The 20,848-nt window shown below is 41.4% G+C and overlaps 2 protein-coding genes across 5 annotated transcripts in view; both read left to right on the top strand.

Annotated features, from left to right (window-relative positions):
• Positions 1–14,573, top strand: part of pkhd1l1.1 (PKHD1 like 1, tandem duplicate 1) — a 44,750-nt gene extending 30,177 nt beyond the window's left edge. For all 4 annotated transcript variants that reach the window (XM_019350491.2, XM_025902071.1, XM_025902072.1 and 1 more), the window contains 29 exons: positions 62–1,091; positions 1,424–1,615; positions 1,898–2,049; positions 2,144–2,303; positions 3,002–3,173; positions 3,269–3,357; positions 3,537–3,700; positions 3,985–4,114; positions 5,289–5,407; positions 5,632–5,761; positions 6,046–6,219; positions 6,632–6,735; positions 6,914–7,040; positions 7,148–7,269; positions 7,367–7,457; positions 7,549–7,697; positions 8,095–8,217; positions 8,310–8,421; positions 8,554–8,670; positions 8,772–8,937; positions 9,537–9,769; positions 10,064–10,228; positions 10,338–10,495; positions 10,696–10,831; positions 11,680–12,024; positions 12,114–12,265; positions 12,393–12,539; positions 13,488–13,641; positions 13,841–14,573. In XM_019350491.2, the coding sequence (XP_019206036.1) occupies positions 62–1,091; positions 1,424–1,615; positions 1,898–2,049; positions 2,144–2,303; positions 3,002–3,173; positions 3,269–3,357; positions 3,537–3,700; positions 3,985–4,114; positions 5,289–5,407; positions 5,632–5,761; positions 6,046–6,219; positions 6,632–6,735; positions 6,914–7,040; positions 7,148–7,269; positions 7,367–7,457; positions 7,549–7,697; positions 8,095–8,217; positions 8,310–8,421; positions 8,554–8,670; positions 8,772–8,937; positions 9,537–9,769; positions 10,064–10,228; positions 10,338–10,495; positions 10,696–10,831; positions 11,680–12,024; positions 12,114–12,265; positions 12,393–12,539; positions 13,488–13,641; positions 13,841–14,097 (5,370 nt within the window). In that variant the 3' untranslated portion in view covers positions 14,098–14,573. The remainder of the gene's footprint in view (positions 1–61; positions 1,092–1,423; positions 1,616–1,897; positions 2,050–2,143; positions 2,304–3,001; positions 3,174–3,268; positions 3,358–3,536; positions 3,701–3,984; positions 4,115–5,288; positions 5,408–5,631; positions 5,762–6,045; positions 6,220–6,631; positions 6,736–6,913; positions 7,041–7,147; positions 7,270–7,366; positions 7,458–7,548; positions 7,698–8,094; positions 8,218–8,309; positions 8,422–8,553; positions 8,671–8,771; positions 8,938–9,536; positions 9,770–10,063; positions 10,229–10,337; positions 10,496–10,695; positions 10,832–11,679; positions 12,025–12,113; positions 12,266–12,392; positions 12,540–13,487; positions 13,642–13,840) is intronic.
• A 1,107-nt stretch (positions 14,574–15,680) lies between these two features.
• gdf6b (growth differentiation factor 6b) lies at positions 15,681–19,735 on the top strand. Its single transcript, XM_003447275.5, has 2 exons — positions 15,681–16,153; positions 16,351–19,735. The coding sequence occupies exons 1-2, from the start codon at positions 15,736–15,738 to the stop codon at positions 17,241–17,243; spliced, it is 1,311 nt and encodes a 436-aa protein (XP_003447323.1). The 5' UTR covers positions 15,681–15,735; the 3' UTR covers positions 17,244–19,735.
• Positions 19,736–20,848: the final 1,113 nt, after the last annotated feature.

Genomic DNA, 20,848 nt, shown 5'->3' with positions numbered 1-20,848 from the left:
ATCTTTTAAAATTATTTTTAGTGTGTTAAAAGTTTGAAGTCTTTGTGCTGTTGTTCTGCAGGTTTTCCATGCCGGACAGGCCTTCAGGTTGGGACGTTATCCCATCCACTGGCATCTGATGGGAGACATCAATTACAAGTCGTACGTGAGGGGCTGTGCGATTCATCAGACCTTCAACAGGGCCGTAACCATCCATAACACCCACCGGCTTCTGGTGGAACACAATGTGATCTACAACATCATGGGCGGGGCCTTCTTCATTGAGGATGGCATTGAGACAGAGAACATCCTGCAGTACAACTTGGCTGTGTTTGTCAAACAAAGCACCAGCCTGCTAAATGATGATGTCACTCCCGCCGGCTACTGGGTCACAAATCCCAATAACATCATTCGCCACAACGCTGCTGCAGGGGGAACGCATTTTGGCTTCTGGTACCGCATGCATGACCACCCCGATGGCCCTTCCTACGACCCAAACATCTGCCAGAAGAGAGTTCCCCTTGGTGAGTTTTACAACAACACTGCGCACTCCCAGGGCTGGTTTGGACTGTGGATCTTCCAAGAGTTTTTCCCCATGAAGAACGGAGGGTGCCAGTCCTCGATCCCCGAGCCCGCTGTCTTCCGTTCTCTCACCACCTGGAACTGCGAAAAGGGTGCTGAGTGGGTCAATGTAGGCGCCGTGCAGTTCAACAACTTTCTCATGGTCAACAATGAGAAAGCAGGCATCGAAGCCAAGCGTATCTTTCAGTGGGCTGTGAAGGGCTTTGGAGAAGACGGCGGGGCGACGGTGTCCAATAGCACCTTTGTGGGTCACGTGGACGAGCTTGGACTGGGCAGTGACTTCTGCACGCACCGCGGCGTCATCCTGCCTTTCGACGACGGCATGAGCGTCATTAACAGCAAGTTCGTCAACTTCAACCACAGCTCCTGTGCAGCCGTCGGGGTAACCTCGATCGACGGGTTGTGTGTGGAGCTTTGTGGTGGCTGGGCTGCCAGGTTCAGTGGCATCCAGTACATGAACTCACCCAACAAGGCCGGCTTCAGGTGGGAGCATGAAGTGCAGCTAGTAGACACTGATGGCTCCCTCACAGGTAATCTTTAGTGATTTTATTTTCTCACCAGTTTCTCTCTTATACGTGTATAAAGGTTCAGTTTGTCATGTCAGAGCTATACAAGCCTTCCAAGCATAAACTTTGATTAATCTTTTCAGAAATTTGTTTAAAAAAATGCCAATTAAAAAAGAAGTAATTCAAATATTCTGTTGCTTTTTCATTATCCCTTTAATAATCAACCAAAGCTAAACACTTAATACACTTCCAGAATGTTTTGTAAAAAGACTCTTTCTGATTGTTTTAAAGTAAACGTCAATGTGTATGTTCTTCATATTTCTTGGCGCTTCAGTCGGTTTTCTGCTTATTTTCAGGAAACATAAATCATGTAGTTGTGCCTATGAGCAACCTGCTGGACCCTGCTCACTGCTCCCAGAGTGCCGAGTGGAGCGTGGGTTTCCCCGGCGCTGTGTGCGATGAAACCGTTAACTTCCACCGTCTGGCATTTAATAACCCCTCCCCGAGCTCTCTGGTGGCCAAGGACGTCATCCTAACCAACTCACATGGTATAAAAAACTGTATTTGCTACTTTCAGATCTCATATAGTTGCAGAAGAAGCTGGAATTTGTTTTTGTTTTCTTACCTGTGTTGACATCTACTGGTGTTTAGAAGGAACTGCAGTAAAGATTTTACAACAACTGAAAATGCCATCAGGAACAAACTGCAGAGAATAATATTTTATCTTTGTAGGAAATGTTAGACAATTATTGTGCATTAATGAATGCAAACCTCCTAACATATAAACAAACATAGAAATATGTGTGCTCTGTCTCCTATATTAAACTCAGGGAGCTCCAGGGTTCCCTTTTTGAAGAAGAGACTAACTCATCCGTTTGGATGGATGGCCTTGCTGCCCTCTGGACAGACGTACAACTGGTACTTTGAAAATGTGGATCACGTGACCAACATCACTTACAGCGGAAAATTCTACAGCTTTAAGGTAATCACGTCAAAGAACACGCGAGTAAAGTATGTTAAATACGATATAGGGCTTCGCAAACGCTGATGTTTGTCGCGCGTTTCTTTACATACAGCGGGATCAATATGTCATCGTCAACCACAACTTCACGCAGAGTCCAGACAGTTTCCAGATCATTGACAGGAGAAACGGCTCATTGACGCCACTGAGCTTCAGCAACAACAAGAACGGAGATTGGTACTTCAATAAAAGCTCCAACAACCTCTACTACATCGGTTAGACGCACTTTAATATGGATATATTGTACTGCACATTTTGATTTATCCTTTATTATTTTATTAAAGCAAATGATCTTATGCATTTCCTATATATAATGTTACTATATGTGTAAATACTACAATTTAAAAATGCCCAAAGTGTCTCCAGACACTCACTTTCAGATGATTTTCTCTACCCTTGGCTCTTTATGATGTCGAAGAGAGCAGATGTCATTAATGTGGTAATCTCAGGTGCACAGCTCTAGATGTGCCCGAACCTCCTGATGTGCCCAGTTGATGAAATCACAAGAAAGCGGTCCTTAAGTTGACAGAGGCATTAGATAAAACGAGATTATACTGAAATGTGAATCATGCAAAGTTACACTAGTGGAGCCCAAGAATAAGAATACTGGAAACGAGCATTTTAAAAAGCCAGTCATGTTACCCGCTTTTTCATTATGCTGCTAGAATAGGAGCAGAATGTTTTTAAATGAAATTGTTGCATTTTTTTAATAGCTTGTGCAGCTTGTAGTATGTTTTCTGTGATAAAATATAAATAAGCGTTAAACTCAGGGAGGCCTGCTTTATTATCATCCTTCCATCCTTCTTGATAATCAGCAAAGTTTATCAACTTTGCTGTTTTTGTACATCTTACCTTCGGGTGCTTGTTACTCTTTATTAAAGCGTTCAGTAACATTGTTGTGTTCTCTTTGCAGTGTCTGGGAAGACAAGCCAGCGCAGGCGGAGGTCCAGCGTTGACCGATCTATGATTGACGTTCAGACGAACTTTGCGGTCTTCCGCTGTTTCTACCCCAACTGCATCCCACCAACACCACCACCTCCAGCCACTCTCGCGCCATTACCTAGCCGCCGACCTGGTAACTTCATGTAAGTTGATTATTATCTTTCTATCAAACGTTTTGTGCATTTAACTTTTTCTGGTGTGGCCTTGGTGTAGCATCAAAATGTCTGTTTTTCTGTAGCCGATGGTCCAATGCTTCTTTCTGGAAAGGCTCGGCAGAAAACAACTTCACTGAGCCAACAGAGGGTGCTGACGTGGTCATCCCATCAGGTAATGTAGCTTAAAACTACAAGTTTCTTTGGCAACATTTGAACACAAAAAGATTGATTTTTGCTTTTTTTGGAGCCAGTTTAAAAAATAATTGTGAAAAAAGGAAATTTCTGAAAATAAAACATCTATTATAAGTATATTGTGACTAAAAATGCCTCTTTATCCTTGCTAAACCACAGGGCAGTGGGTCGTTTTGGACACCGACACTCCTCTTCTCAACAAGCTCACAGTTATCGGAGTCCTTGAGATCCCCGACACCATGAACAGCTCATCTACCAGACAGGCTCGATCTGTACCCGAGTACAACACTGTGGCGATAGATGCTGTCTACATCTCCATCCAGGTCAGTGTGATCAGTAATATCTCCAAGATCCTCATCCAGAATATCACTTTAACATAAATGACTTTCATTTCACTTGAATGCATTTAAGAGGTAAAACTAATCTTCCTTTAAATGTCACAAATTTATCAGCATTTATCTCCAGCATATATTTAATATGACAGCAGCTCTGAGTTGTGTATTTGCCCCTACGTAATATAAAATAATGTCAGATAATGTGGAAGTCACATGTACTGTTTGACTCAGCACGATGAGTTAGGTGATGTTAACATGTGTGACTCTTTCAGGGCGGCCGGCTGATTGCAGGATGGAACGACGAGCCGTTCAGAGGTCAGCTGCACATCAAGCTGAGAGGGAACCACCGCACTCCGGACTGGCCTCTGCCAAACGGACCCAACCAGGGATCCAAAGTCCTGGGTAAGAAGACTCAGACTCGTTTACTCGCAATAAAAATTGCCGCATTTTAGTGTATGTACTGCAAAAACAGCACCACCTGAAGAGACTGATGACATTTCTAAAAACCTGCAAGTGCAATAAGATAAACCCTGCAGTTGCATAATAAACATCACACACTGTTCATACTCCTGCTCAGATTATTTCAACTATGTTAATATACGTGATGCATAATTCAAAATCCAGGCTATGGTACAAAATTTTAATTTTTTACTTTTTTTTGTTGTTTTTCTAAAATTTCAGAACTTTTAACTTAACCCTTTCATACATGAATTATGACAACCTCAATCAGGATCTTTAGGTATGACAGAGTTTTTTGTATGTCCAATTAGGTGGACAACATACAATTTCACTTATGAATTGGGCATGGAGTGACACATCAGTGTCCAATGTAGTGGTTTATGTGCAAGTATACCATCAACACTGACACAAATACAAGAAAACAGTCTTTAAATAGCTGTCCACTGTAGTGACCACTGTGCGTGAAAGGGTTAATATGCAGTATGCAAAATGCATATTTTATCTATCTTTGTTCATTTTCTATTAATTTTAAACTTGATAATATCCAACAGTGCCAGTTATTCTAATTGTATAACGATGCAAATAGGTACTTGCAACACCAGAAATGATCAAACTTCTGATAAAAACTCCATTAAGTTTACAAGGAAGCGTTGAATGATTTCAATCCGTACAGCGTTATCACCACAGGCAAAGCTGGAACAGCTGCCAGCATCATTGAGGGAGGCAGATTTTACTGTCTGAGTGTCCAGGTCACACCCTCAGGTGTGTGTGGCAGGGTTTAATAAATGGGGCCCTGGAGAAAATCAATGCGCTGTTATACTGTAAAAACATGTTTTTTCTGACATAGTGAACTTAAGATTACAAACGCTGAAAATGCTGAAAGTCTGCTTGTTCTTGCTTGGCTGTGTTTGTGTGCAGCAGAGATTCTCGGTCTATGACTGTGGCCAGCTTTTTGTGTGCTGCATCACATTTCATTTTACATATGTTATATAATAGATATGTTTATCTGAATAACGTCATCACATGCTAAGGCATTTTATTTAAATGAATAATTCAATTTAACATCAGAAATGTATCATCTACAATGGCAGAAATAATATATTTTCTCATGCAACAGGCGTGTTTGGCACACTGGAGCTCTACGGACTTCCTCACAATGTTTACCACACCAAACTCGCCGCTACTGCTAACGCTGGATCCGACACACTGACCCTGTCGCAGTCGGTCGACTGGCAGGTCTGTAGAGTTTCCTCTAAAATGTGTTATTCTATTTTTTTATATTATGTACTGCATTCACGTGTTGGGTTCTGAAAGCAGATTGTATAACATCCAACTAAAGTCCTGAATTTTTATACCTTGAGCAACAAAATCAATCAATTCTCCTTCTACCAGACTGTCGAGTACCTTTACTCTAATTACTTCTCATTGAAAGTGTTCGCTTTTTGACACGCCTGCTTCAGGTTGGAGACGAGGTTGTAATTTCCACCAGCAGCTACAGCACATGGGAGACAGAAAAACGTCAGATTACTGCCGTGTCCGCGGATGGCTTCGTCCTGACCCTGAACCAGCCTTTGACCCACACTCATACTGGTGAGTCGTAGCTCAGGACTTGAAGTTATTGTTCTGGTGTTTCTTTTACCACAGCTGACAGGATCTGTTAGGTCTGATAATATGAATCTCAATAAAAAGCCTTTTTGTGTATGAGTTGAATCTGTAAGAATTTAACTTACTAATGAGGGGAAGAAACATTATAAGCAAACCTGTAACATAGATCTGCTGGCTGTCTTCTTACTACCAAGGAACCACCTCAGTTAATGTTTCCAAAGCAACACGCCATCAAACACTGAAACGTCTGCGTCATCTTCTGTCCACAGGTGGGACTCACTCTGTGTCAGGTACGACTTTCCCCTACACTCTGGCAGCTGATGTTGGTCTCCTGACCAGAAACATCAAGATCATCGGTCAGGATTATCCAACTATGATGCAAGACTCGTTCGGAGCAAGGCTGCTCGTCGGCACCTACTCCTGGGAGGGAATCGACTATAAAGGTAAAAAAAAAGGACATCGCCCTGAAGAGGTGGATGCTGTGGTGGAGAAGGGGTTGAAACAGTTGAAACAGCAGTCAGTGATGGAGTGTAGTAGTGACACTGACAGAGTGAGGGAGCGGAAATGTTTCAGTATAAACAGACTTTAAGCCAGATAATAAGGAGAAAAACTGGACAGAAACACATTAATAAAACAGACACTACATAAGATACAGTGTTACAGACTCAGCAGAAACAATCACAACCATTAAAGGAATGGTTGTGATTGTTGTAAAAGGCTTTAAGTGCAAAACACTGCATGTATAGCATGAAAGATGGGAGCTTACAACTGTTAATGTTTGTAGATGAGTGGATATCAGTCGTGAGGATGACTCTCAGACTTTCTGTCATCATAATTTGCAATTTTGTTCTGAAGGCAAAGCTCAGATCAGGAACGTGGAGTTCTACCACTCTGGCCAGGAAGGCTGGACTGACTACAGCGACCCACGCTACTCTGTGGCCTTCCTCAATCTGGGAGAGGTGCAGCCCACACACGCACACACACACAGCATCTTTCCCAGCAACCGCCTGATCATAGAGGAGGATTAACAACTGCAAATATGGTTTTTTATATCTTGTTTAAACAAAACTGCTGCTTTTGTCGTTTAATGAGAAGAAAGTATCTGTTAAATCTGTTGGGTTTTTTCTGTGGTGAAAGGTGACAGAAGAAGAGTCATACATTCAGGGCTGCGCTTTCCACGACGGCTTCTCTCCGGCCGTCGGCGTTTTTGGAACAGACGGCCTTAACGTTGATGATAACATCGTGCACCACACTGTCGGAGAAGGTAAACGCTGTGCTGTCCGTGGCTCTGTTTTTGTATCTCATGAAGTCAAAACGGTTATAAATTTGATTTAAATTTCTATTCTTCTGTGTTTGTTTTTGTGTTTTCAGGCATCAGAATTTGGGGAAATAAGGTGAAACTGAGGAGGAACTTGGTGATGATGACACTGTGGCCTGGATCGTACCAAGGCAGAGAGGAGCCCTTCAACTTTGACTGGAATGCTGCCATTGAGGTTTGTTTTCTAGGAATATCCACTCAACTTAAACATAAGTAATGTATGTTTATAATAATCATCTGGGCTCTTCTTTTTTCTTTTAAACATATGTCAGGTTAGCGAGGGGACAAACGTCGTGCTGCAGCACAACATTGTGGCGGGTTATGAGAGAGTGGCCTATCGCATTGATGGCGAACCATGCCCAGGTGACATAGATGACTTTAATCAAAAGTGACAGGCTGCTGCAAATTTTTTCCTCTTTCAGATCATTAAATTACAGAACTTCTGCTTGTGCAGGTTATATAAATGATAATGAGGCGTGGATTCATAACGAGGCTCACGGCGGTCTGTTCGGGGTCTATCTGAACAATGACGGTTTGCCTGGTTGCTCCCACATCCAGGGTTTCTTTGTCTGGAGGAGCTTTGACTACGGCATCTACTTCCAGGTATTAAAAACCAAGTCTCTGGTTCCTACACTTGAATAATCAGCCAGGTTCACCCAAAACAGGACAAATAACCTGAGGGTTTTAATGAGAAGACTCAAGGAAGAACAGACTATGTTGGATCACGCACGTACATTTGGTCATATTTTACTGCATCAAGTAGCTTTTTGCCATAATTTTCACAACGTTCCAGTTACCTTTCCAGAAAGCAGTTTTAGCATTAGAAGTATAACCTGACAAAAGCCTGCTCGAGGAATTTGTTCAAGTAATATGTAACAAACCTAATATGTGTTCGCTTTAAAAGGGTCCATGCTTTGTCTGAAAATAAAGATATAGTAGATACATAATCTAATTAAGGCAAAAGAAATGATACCCTTTCCTCTTCCTCTCCCTTTCACAGACCATCGTGAATGTCATGGTTTCCAACGTGACCCTGGTGGACAACGGCATGGGAATCATGCCTATGATCTACGGTCCCCCTTCTCTCTCCCATGAATTTGCCAATAAAACAGTGCTAATTCAGGTGAGATGCTTTATTTTGATTCACTGATTGTGGTTCTTCTCTGGGAGCTTTGTCTTTGCCAAAAGATTGAATTCAAATCCCTCTCTCCCCAGAATTCCTTGATTGTTGGCAGCAGCCCGAGCTTCAACTGTTCAGACACTTTGTCAAACATCGACTTTAATTTGGCCACCACTTCAGGCCATCGGGCTCCCCGACCTATCCAAGGTAGAGTTAAACTGAAACTCTTAGATACAGATTTTGTCAATTTAAGAATAAAAACAGTAAAACCTGAACAACGTATACATGCAAATGCTAATAAACCTCTTTAACTGATGTTTCTGCTTTCATTGTGTACAGGTGGCAGATCTGGAATCTGCTGGCCAAATTTCCAGTCTGCCCACAACAGTGCTCCAGCTAAGGCTCATCATCTAAACATGAACTACAACTCCATTAAAGGGCTGATGACAGTCAAAGGTTGGTTCAGCCTTGGAGATTTGGAATCAAACTGACTTTTTGAGGAGCTTTTTCCCAGTAAACATGCTGCTAACTCCTGATTGCATTGGCTTTCTTTCTAGACACGACATTTGTCAACTTCAGAAATGTCTGCTCTTCTGAGGCAAACATTATGTTCATCACAAACCCACTGAATGAAGACCTGCAGCACCCTGTGCAGATTTCAGGCATTCAGATGATTGACAGTACAGACGAGGCCAAAGTGTTTATTCACAGACCTGATTTGGGGTAGGTCACTCCATGCTAACAGATGTCAGGAGTGCTAAGGCTTTAGGGTAATAACTTGTAATAATATGTTTTTCACATGGTGAAGGCATGACATGTTTTGTAAGTCAGCCTGCAAAAATGAACCTTTTATTCAACAAGGTAAACTTCGAACACTGACACCGCTTGTACGGTTTTCAAAGTGTAGAAGTGAAGTGCTAATGTTAAACTAAACTACAATCACATGACTCTGACATCACCACCAATAACCTCCGCTCTTTGACATGATGATGCAGATTTTCCGCAACAACTTGTGTGAAAATGCGTTAAAAACTTTGACCTTTTTAAGCTGGGTATTTACTGATGTTTTTCATGGAATAGAAAAAAATATCAAAATGTGGTATTCAGCTATTCACAAAGAAAAAAGTCAACTTGGAGGCACGGGAATCGTGATCGTGAGTGGTAAAATGCCAACATAACCTTGTGCACTCTACAGGCATCTTACATTTTCACTGCTGCTGCTTCATTTTAGAATTTAAGCTGAAAAACCTTTTTAAATGTTATTTTCTTGTTTTTTTATTTGAGCTTTTGATCAAGTAAAATCTAACGTTTTTGTGCCCCAGTAAAGTAAACCCTGCTGACTGTGTGGACATGGACTGTGATGCGAAGAAGAAGAGCTTGTTGAATGACTTGGATGGGTCGTTCCTGGGTGCAGTGGGCGCTGTGGTGCCGCAGTCCGAGTATGAGTGGGGAGGAGATCCCAGGAGGGGGCTGGGCGACTACCGCATCCCCAAAGTTATGCTGACAGCCCTCAATGGCAGCCGAATCCCGGTGAACCAGATTGCTCCACGCAAAGGTAACTAGAGCTTGGTGGAAGAGATACAAGAGTGTGTCTGGTAAATGTTTATTTTTTCCTTTGATTTACAATAATCAGGCTCTATTTCTTTAAGTTCAAGCTACTGAATACAGTTTAAAATGATATCTTACCAGTAAAATGAATAAATTTTTCCAGCCCAGATACCTTAGTGTCTGATATTTCCTGTCTTATTTCTTACATTGGTTTATTGCTTAATGGGTAATTTTATTGTTCTGCGGTGGTCATGAGTTTTACTGGAAAGTGTTAAATATCTAGTTAAAAATCTGTGCATAGGTGTGATCAGGAGAACATGCACCTACATGAGTTCCTGGCAGAGCTACAAGTGCTTCGGCCTGAACTACAAGATGTTGGTGATTGAAAGTCTCGACGCTGACACAGAAACCAGACGTCTGTCCCCCGTCGCTGTGCTTGGAGACGGCTACGTGGATCTGATCAACGGTAGGATAAGGAAACGTTTTCCATCATATGATTAAGATCTTGGGTGTTGACGGTCTGTTCAAAAACAGCAGAATGAGTTTAAAACTCTGTTTTGTGTGTTTGTGTCCAGGTCCTCAGGATCACGGTTGGTGTTCTGGCTACACCTGCCAGAGGAGACTTTCTCTGTTCCACAGCATCGTAGCCACCGGTCACTCCTTTGATGTTTACTTCACAAGCGTCAGCCCGCAAAAGCTTCGCCTCATGATGCTCAACTCTAATCCGTCTGAGGTCAGTCCACATTTTTGAAAATGCTGCTCTGAATGTATTAATTGTTTTTAAAGAGTAAAGCTTTTAAAAGGCACTCCTGAGATAAATCATTAAAAAAATGCCCACAACTACAAACCAGATGTCTAAGTCTTCAGTTCAATCTACATTCAGTCACTTTTCCATTTTTAATTAATTGTCTTTTTGTTGTTACATTTGTGCAGAGCATCGTGGTGTCAGTGTTTTATTCCAACCCTCAGCGTCTGGATGTGTACTTCAATAATCAACTGATCGCTCCCACCAATGCTGAGTGGAATGCTGATAACACTGACTACATCTTGAAGAAACCAATCCTCGCAGGTACTAAATGTTTACACGAAGATATCATGTGCCGATTAGCACCACGGCTGGTCAAAAGGACTCAAATGCCGGACTCACAAAGAAGATTTAAAAAACAAAAAAAGCAACCTTTACTAGGCAGAAAGTCCAACAAATTCAAAAACATAAATAAACAGTGGGATCTAAAGTTGTCAACAAAGACAAACACAAAATGATCACCAAGGAGAAAAATGATCACCAAAATAAAACAGAAAATAGCGTGACAGGATACAAGGAGCACAGGGGGGGGAGGATGGAATTAAATACAAGCTACAACTCTAAACACAAACAGAAACTAGACTTGAAAAAGTAGCAATAAATAAAACCGAGAATATATTTGTTAAAAAAAGAACCAGGAAATACCTGCTTCATAAAAGAATAAAGAAAATAACTATAGAGACAGGAACCAAAATAAAAGTGGAAATAAAAACAATGAAACCCATCTGAGAACCCAAATATTAATGCAAAAAAAACAACAACAAAAAAAACAAGCAGGGTGGAGCTTAAAGTGTCTAAAACTATGATCCCAAACCCTGATCGAGGTTTGACTTGGTAACTAAAATAACTAAATAACTTGATTCTCTACAACAAAGAAGTAACATGAGTATTCTAACAAGTTTTTCTGTACCATGTTTTCCCCAACAATGTCCAGTGGAGAGGAGAGAAAGGTAAATCAGGTTCATCAACTGGCTCTAAGACGTCTTTCAGAATCTAGTGGACGCCAGCCGGGCTAATGTCACGTAGCCCTTTATGTACCTGTCTTTGTCATGTATGAATTATATCTGAAGATTAACTGATGATCTAAGATTTTCTGTGTTTCATCGCTCCAGGTCAGTACGTCCCCGAGCTGAATGCCACTGCAGGCACCAACTACTTTGACCAGGACTACAAGATGCTGAAGGTCGTGCTGAGAGGCTCTCAACCAGTGGAGATCCGTACTGCCCCGGTTCTCGTCATCGCCTTCGGGTTCCCCGCAATGACCGAGGAGGAGTTCTATGGCGACAGCCTGATCCAGAACCTCGCCGTGTTCCTCAAAGTTCCTCCCAACATGATCCGCATCTCCAAGGTCATCAGGGAGAACGGAGGCGCGCGTCGCAGGAAGAGATCCACAGGCCTGACGGTGGAGGTGGAGATCAAGAAGCCTCCTGTCCAGCAAACCACAAACAGCACCAACGGTTAGAAAGAAGGAAAAGTGTCATTTTATTGCTCATTAGGGTCTAATCTGTCCAGTTAATCATCATCTTTGCTGCCTGTGTATTCTCAGATGACGAGGACTTTACCCTGCTGAAGAACATCGCTGATGAACTGGGTCAGGCAGCAGTGACTGGAAACCTCAGTCAGTCCATCGGTTTTAATGTCTCCTCCATTGGCATGGTCCCACCTCCTCCTCCATCCTCAGACCCCAGCTGGAATGAGGTGAAGCAGAACAACATCTGCTCTGTTGACACTATAACAGCTGTTTTGATATTAAGATGATAAAATAAATTACGTGTGTGATGGAATGTCTCATATTTACACGGTGATTTCCTGTTTTTAACCTCAGTTGGCGACAGAGGAAGTAACGAGAGAGGAACCTACCGTGAATTACGTGTCCGGCGTGGACCGCCTGCTGCTGATCGAGGAGCCGATAGCCGGGGAGTTTGTGGGTCCTCTTTACCAGCAGCCCAGTCTGATGGCTGTGGATGCAGAGGTGAGGCAGCTCGAGATGTTTTATCGCACAGCCAGTGTTAAAGCTGATGTTTTGGGAAGGACGTGAGGGCAGCGTTTGTTTATCTGATTTTTGTATTATTAGATGATCTTTCATTTCAACCAGTTCATCCCCTTCTACCTTTATTTAATTCATTCATTACTAACTCAGTCACCCAATGCATATAAACACTGCATATTTCTCACACCTTACCTGGACCAGGGTTGGATTACTTTATATTCAGGATTGTTTTAGTAGGACTGAGTATGACTCATCTGGTATTCTAGAAATGTAAATTTCTCAAAGTTACCATGATTCTTTTGTTTTTCCTCAATCCAATATAAAGTTTGTAGTCTAGACTTAGCTATCATTCACACAGAAGGCAGTTTCACTGTCAATGTGGAGTGGACTCGAATGAATTATTAGAGTAAAAATAAAGAACATTTTTGGGACATTTATGCATGAAAATCAACGATTTTATCTGAGTGGATAATCTGAACTTTCTTTAATGGCAGTCATTATTTAATAATTCAAAAATGCAGTTCAGTTTTTAATTTTCCTAGTTTTAACTCAGAAAGCCTTGATTACACTTTCTTCTCCAGGTCTGCTCGAGTCCAAGTGACATAAATTTCATCAGACAGTGAGCACAACGGTCTATGCGAAGGTGCATGTGCCTGCATGTTTTTATGACCACACTGACTTGTTTGGTGGGAGTTTACGTCATGGTGCACTAGCTACCCCTGCACCCCAGGTGACAGATTTCCAGCAGACTTTAAATAAGTTGAATACGTATAACAGGAATAACCCTCTCAGCCATTGGGTCTCGAGCTGTTTGTGTCCACAATGGAATATAATTAAGGCTTAAGTCTGTTTTCTAGTCTGTATTCGTCCCTTGTGTGTGTGTGTGTGTGTGTGTGTGTCCATTCACACTGACTTTGTTAATGTCTGCAGGGAAACTGCGTCTCCGTGGGAGTGACGACTCTCATGGTTACAGCCAGCCTGAAGGACTCCGATGGAAACAGCGTTGGCGGGCTTGAAGGAAACACAACCATCCTGTTCAGAACCTGCTGGGCCAACTTCAGCGACCTGTCCATTGTTAACAGCGGTGCGTCCACACATCCTCACCTGAACCTAAATAACGTTTGAAAACTGGCAGATTGAAAAGAGCTGGTGCAGTGCATTCATCCAGAGCATGATAAAAAAAATTGCGAAACCAATATGTGCATAAAATAAATATCAAGCATTATTTATGAAAGCAGAAACTGATCCGATCATATGTATGATTATTTGTTCTTCATCTGCAGGTGAGAACCTGACGATGGTCTTCACTTTGAAGGACTGGGGCACCACATCAAGAGCCTTCTCCATTAAGAACACTCCCACCACCCAGATCCCGACAACCAGCAGCAACATTACAGAGCCGACACCTACCACGACCACCGGTCAGGTCACCGACGACAGCATCTTCAACTCCGGCACAGCTGCTTCTGCTGGTGCTCTGTGCCTGGCTAGCGTCATCTACACCGTAGCCTGCTGCTCTGATGCTGTCCCCATAGGTTAGAAGAGCTCAGCCCGCTTTATCAAGGATAAAGGATGTAAAGTCACGTTAACATGAAGGACGAAAACAAACCTGTTGTTGAAAGTTTATTGTGAATGGTATATTTTTCCATTGCTTTTAGCCTTCTGATCAATATCCATTAGAACAAAGAAATCTTCTCAGGTAAAAGGGATTTATGAAGAATACAACAACAAATAATCATTTTTACAAAGTAAAAATAAAGCTTTTCTTGAATGATTTTGTGCATTTGATGTTAATTTCTGTTAGTTTTTGGGTTCTTTCATTGTATTGTGTGTAAGATTTAATATGGGTTTGAGGTCCAAATAGACTAACTCTACTTTTAAAAAGTGCAGCAGTGAAATTGAAACTGCAAACAGCTGAAGGAAAACAAGAAATTTTGCAACAGTTTTGTGCATGTTAATGATTGTTTGAAACTACTTTTTTTTTTCAATAAATTCTGTTTTTTATCTTTAAGGGAATCCTTATTGCGTCAATGTCTCATGACTTTTTTTTCTCATGTTTTGGGGGCTTTAAAAAACAAAGCTCGTTGGTCTGCCCTGCCAGCAAAGTGGATAGAGGCTCTTCACTGTCAAAAGAAAAAACTACCAAAACATAATATTAAAAGCCCAGACTGCAGTGCTGTAGGCAACATACTGAAAGGGAGCCTATATCTACTCAAAGAATGTGGTTGGAGGGGGGAAAAAAGGTATATGGAGTCTAAATTTTCATGAACATGGGCCTTTGCCACGACTCTTTACATGGAGTGTTGAAAGCAGCACCTTTGGGATATCAACAAACTCAATTTTTTACTGAGGCTATAACTTTAAATCTTCCCACTATTAAGGACATTTTAGAAGGGGCTGGAATAAATAATTCAAATGTCTCAAAATTAATATAAAACTGAAAATAAAGAAATAATGAACAGCATCGTGACGCCACGAAAAAATTTCAAACCATGCAGAAAAGTGTAGTATAGTTACGTAGTGATATCTTTCTTCATGACATCAATGTGGCATCTCGTTCCTCTTCGTTATTTTTCTGATTTTGTTCGACATTTCTGCGCATCATTTCGAAAAGCCAGGAATAAAAAGGGTCTGTTTGTTCTAGTCATGAATCTGTAATATATCTAAATGAGTAATGTGTGGATTTTAATAATTATTTATATCTGCTGAGCACAGACTCTGTCCACGGTGCTGAAGGACGTTGCGTCTGTGCGCCTTTCCTCTTTCGCATCAAAACAGTATCTCTGCGCTTCACTAGAGGGCATTACACTCCACAATAAACACTAAAGAAATAATGCACCGAAGCTAAGTTACAGGGATAGTTCTGCAGAGAAACTTCCAAAACTCAGGCTTAAAACTGAAGATAAATTTCGATTCCATTTAAGCATGTTTGGTGAGAGCGAGAAAAGTCAGCGCAATTACCTGCACCATAGTCTTTTGAGCGCACATCTGTCTTTCCGTGAGGGGGGTGGGGGGTGTCAGAGGAACAATTAGCTTTACAGCCTAATTCGCCCGCTCCTTTAAGCCTTTAGAACAATGTAGGCGTGTCCTCGCCTCCTGTTTTTTTAAACTGCGCGCCGCCTGTCCCTCTGAGCTGTGCGCACTTTGCGGAGCAGCCACTTGCTGCACACAGGAGCAGATGCAGAGTCCAGCTCTGGTCCCCCCCGGCCACAGGTCAGGCTCCGAGTCAGACTCAGGACGAGCGCAGAGGATGGATTTCTATCACTTCTCTTTTCTTTGCGGGGCTCTTGTGTTCGTGTGGGACATGCCCTGTTTCCAGACTCTCGTTATTTTCCCTCCAGCTGCGCCGAAAAGCAGCAAAGCGGCGAAAATGTTTAATTCACAAGAAGCGTCTAAATATTTTAAGGAGTTTTACGCTCGACCCTCACAGGACAGATACAACAAAGCAGCACCTAAAGACTTAATTGAGCCGCATGACTACATGTTGTCTATTTACAAGACATTCTCCACGGCGGAGAAGCTGGGTCTCAATGCCAGCTTTTTCCGTTCTTCAAAAGCTGCAAACACTATTGCAAGTTTTGTGGACAGCGGACAAGGTATGTGGAGCTCTGCCGCGTGAGTGCGTGCATGTAGGTATTATTGCTGTTTCACCTGTGACTCATATTCTGTCTCCCAGTTTAATTCAGTGCAGACTGCATTTGGGATATTTATCTGTCAGATTCCACATCTTTGTGGTATGTAGATCATCTCAGTGAGAAGGCATCTGACCCTGCTGTTTTAATGTTTTCCACAGATGACCTCCCACTCTCCCCTCTGAGGAGACAACAGTATCTGTTCGATGTCTCAACCCTTTCTGAAAAAGCGGAGGTGCTGGGAGCCGAGCTCAGGATTTACACCAAAGCGTCTGGGAATTTCAGGATATCGGAAACAGAGCCTGTCGACATCCAGCTCCTCTCCTGCCACGACCAGCAGCTGCTCGACTCCAAAACACTGGACCTGCAGGGTTCCCACAGGCCAAGGTGGGAGGTGCTGGACGTGTGGGAGATATTCAAGGAGCGACAACACCTGAGCCAGGGGAAGCACTTCTGCCTGGAGCTCAGGGCCATGCTGGACAATCCTGAGAGGGAGCTGGATCTGCATCTTCTGGGACTGCACCGACATGGGAGGCCTCAGCAGAAGAAGGCCATCTTAGTAGTCTTCACCAGGTCGAAGAAGAAGCAGACGCTCTTCAGCGAGAGGAGGGAGGGGAGAGCCTTACTGGGCCTCGAGAAAAGCCCCAAAGAGAGGGGCCCTGGCACTAAAGCCAGCAGGAGACGCAGGACTGCGGCATCCAAAACCCGCCATGGGAAGCGACATGGCAGGAAGTCGAAATCCAGGTGCAGCAAGAAGCCCCTCCATGTGAACTTCAGAGATCTGGGCTGGGACGATTGGATCATTGCCCCGCTGGACTATGAGGCGTACCACTGCGAGGGGGTGTGCGACTTCCCCCTGCGCTCCCACCTGGAGCCCACCAACCACGCCATTATCCAGACTCTGATGAATTCAATGAACCCTAGCAACATGCCTCCAAGCTGCTGCGCCCCATCCAAACTCAGCCCCATCAGCATCCTCTACATCGACTCAGGAAACAATGTGGTGTACAAGCAGTACGAGGACATGGTGGTGGAGTCTTGTGGTTGCAGGTAGTACGCCCAGCAGGGGTCGTGGCTTACCTTGACCTCCTGGGAATTGAACTGCATCACAGTCAACGTGGAGGAAAGCCTGTATCTGAAATAAAGAGAACTTTATTTAGCAAGATGGAGACATCAACTAAAGTTGAGAAGCATTTTTCTTTCAATTATGCATCCAACACAGTCATCTTGATACCTCAAACATCTCTTTTTGTCCATCTCCTCACCTTTTTTTTAAAAAAAAGAAAATCAATCTAGTCGCCTGAAACTCTGCAATTACCACAAATTTGTGGACAAATAAAAATGCATCTCATCGCCAAATTAATAAAATACTAAATGCAAAAAGTTGAGCATGTTCTTGCAAAGATTTTGATGAAAAGGATGATTTCATATCTGTATTCTAAACCCTGCAGCCTGGTCGTGTCCTAAAGAAATAAAATTTATCCAAACAACCACACAAAGGTAGTCCAGATAAATAAATCCACCCTGCAATAAATGTAGATGTAAATGTATTCAGAAAAGGCATAAATATGTTATCTTTACAAAAACAGGTTCTGGTAATACAAGCTAGGTATACGCAAAGTGGACGTTATGTGGCTGTCTGTTCACAACCATTTAATAACCAAATTTGTTGTCATAGTTAGTCAAACACAGCAAAGAAGCAGCAGCCACCACCATCTGTAAATAACAGCTTATTTGCTGACAGACTATTACCTGTCACAAGACTGATAAAGGTGATGATTCAGACATGCAAACTTTCCACTTTATGATGAGCTCAGCTGCTTATGGAAGCTGCAAGCAAGAGACTGGTTTCCATACACAAATCCAGGAATCTTCAACAAAGAATAAACCTTCAGTTTATATGCTGAACCTTACAAAAGATTGGATTAAATTAAATGTGTAATTTGTATCATTTTTAGCCTTTTTCTATAAAGTTAAAGGACCTCGAAAGGAAACTATATTATCAATGAATCACCCACAACAATAAAACCATCTGCCAAACTTGGACACAGGTCTAACCCATGAGGGCATGGAGACAGGATGTCTGGTACCAGAGACCTGGTTCTAAAACGTTTTGAAGAAGTCAAAAAACAGTTTTTAAGTGATTATTAACAATGAAATAAAGATCTACTTTGAGTTTATTAAGTAGAGGTGTATGTCATCAGTGCAGTAACTTCATTCTTAGTTTTGTTTCATATCTATAACATCCACTTTGCTCAGACACAGTGGCAGTGGCTCTTTTGGGCTCTGTTCTTTAAATGTGAGGCCTCCACGGATGCTTGGATTAGTCTGGGAGTGGGGAGTCTGGAGGTCAAGTCAATGATCTGAGCTCCTTATCATGTTCTTAGGTAGTTGCTTCAGTGTAGATGGGCATATTGTGCTCACTGCCATTGAGGAGTCTACCTGGTATCTTACTTGTCAAACGAACATCCACATGAAAGCCAGAATCTTAGGTTTCCCAGCAGACCGCTGCATTGTATATGGTTGATGTTATTCCCATCAGCTGTCAGTGGTTTTATTGTTTTGGCTCAATTTTTCTCTGGTCATTTTCAAAAGAAGGCCTTGGAATAAAAAAAAAAAACTATCCAGATCTCTTCATCTGTTAGCTCAGTGTTTTACATAATATGTAATAACTTTACATCCAGTTTCACTAGAACAATAAAATGTTTCCAGTTATTTTAATATAGAATTTTTGCTGACTGAACAAACTGACTGATTACGCTCTTTCCAGCTGTTTCTTCTGTAAACCAACTTCAGGTAAACACGTTCAGCATAATGGAAGTTTTGATTTTTTATCTCTGCCAGGATTAAAATAGCAGATTTTCAGCACCTGACATGGCCTATGACTCAGGGAACGTCTGCCGAACGACCAATGTTCACATCTTTTCATCAAAACCGTCGCGGGTTTCCCACCGCTTTATGTTTGAGATGATTATATAGATGCAATAACTTTGTCTGTAATGCACTGATGGTCAAAGGTGCCATGTGTAAATATTTGGTATGGAAATAATAATTTAAGTCATGTGAATAAGTTATTGCATTTACTTTGTCCGCTTTGTTCTGTTACAACTTCCAGACGGCGTGAGTCACACATCTGGAGGTTCAGGCTCAAATAAACACACATGGGTAATGTTTTTGTAAAGAAATGTGACAGATTGTGAAATATCAGATTTCTATCAGTGTTTTTAATGTACATATATAAACAGGAAATAATTATCCACTGAGACAAAAAAGAAAAAAAGATTATTTTTGGTGTTGTGAATTTATCTTAGTGGCACATTTTAACTTTTTATACTTTACGCTCTGCAATATTTACTGGCATCCAAAAATAATATATTACAACAACTGACAGAAACAGTGTTGTTGCACACTGTGTTTTATTGGAACCTCTCATTTCTATAATAAAAGTGTGCTACTCTATGAAGCAGAAATTCCTGAATAATGTATTTTTGCAGCATTAAATATTCTGTTTGCATAACCAAATTAACACATAAACTGTATAAAGATGCACAATAAAACTTACAATGTTTTCTTGCTGATGTTTTGAATGTATTTATTTATTCTTTTGACAGTTTTAGTGCTAGTACCACATTGCTTATAGTGATTACTCTTAACATGACTTTTTCTTTTGTATTGTAAAAATGCCAGCTCTTTATTGGCCCAGAGTCTGTAAAAGGTAAATTAAACAACATTGTAACAGAAGGACACTGAAGCACCTGGAAGATGCAAAAGTAGCATAACCAAACTGAGCCAAATATCAGCTGGTCTACACCTGCAGGGGTGCTGTTGATTCTCTTACTGACCCCAAACTTTGCAATACCTTCAAAATGAAGCATTAACTACTCAAATGCTGGTAATATATTAATTAAATTAATGTAGCAATTTTCTTAAAAAAAAAAAAAAGAAGAAGAAAAAGAAGAAGAAAGGAAATACATGAATGTTTTCAAAATAAATTAATATATATTTTTTAAAGGAAAACAGAAAAGCTCAAATTACTGGTTAACAAACTGGGCTAACTGCAGATTAGCTAAATTAAAACAGGGTTTGTCATGCTAAAAACACCAACTCGCTAACTGTACAACAGGTGTAAAGGAAAGTGTGATCTGATTACACTTAAAGGAAAAACCTCAGCTTGAATTAAAGTAACTGTCATGTCTGTCTATAAAATCATCTAGTAGCAGGTTAGCTTAGCATAAAGACTGAACAGCAGCCTAGCTTACCATTGTCTTAAAGTACAACTGCTGCTAAAATTAATCAGTTAGCAGCTGAATCCTTTGTTAAAGACAGTTAAAGGAAGGCAAGAAGTGATTACGTCTGGTAACAATAGAGGTAGCTGTAAAAAAGTAATATGGCCTACACTATATGACATTTTGTAATAACATAATTTTTTAATGGCTGTTTTTGTTTTCATTAATCAAACAATGTATAATGTCTTAATAAACTATATTTTAAGATGCTCTAGCTTGGCTGTGGCCAGTATTTCCAGTATATGGTCCATGGTTTCCATGGTTTCCAGTTATGGTGTTTTGCTAATAAAAGTAAATTAGTATCGTTGTGGCTTTATCTAACATTCAGATCAGTAGTGGGAAAAAAAAGACTAAAAATGTTTGTGTTTTGCCA

Source organism: Oreochromis niloticus, linkage group LG22 (genome assembly GCF_001858045.2).
Source record: "Oreochromis niloticus isolate F11D_XX linkage group LG22, O_niloticus_UMD_NMBU, whole genome shotgun sequence".
Classification (NCBI taxonomy): domain Eukaryota; kingdom Metazoa; phylum Chordata; class Actinopteri; order Cichliformes; family Cichlidae; genus Oreochromis; species Oreochromis niloticus.
The sequence above is the reverse complement of the archived record's forward strand: the minus strand, read 5'-3'. Positions and strand labels throughout refer to the sequence as shown.

Coding starts and splice junctions, on each gene's coding strand:
- gdf6b (XM_003447275.5), top strand. CDS start 15,736: ATGCAGAGTCCAGCTCTGGTCCCCCCCGGCCACAGGTCAGGCTCCGAG. Junction 16,154..16,350: donor TTTTGTGGACAGCGGACAAG/GTATGTGGAGCT, acceptor TGTTTTCCACAG/ATGACCTCCCACTCTCCCCT.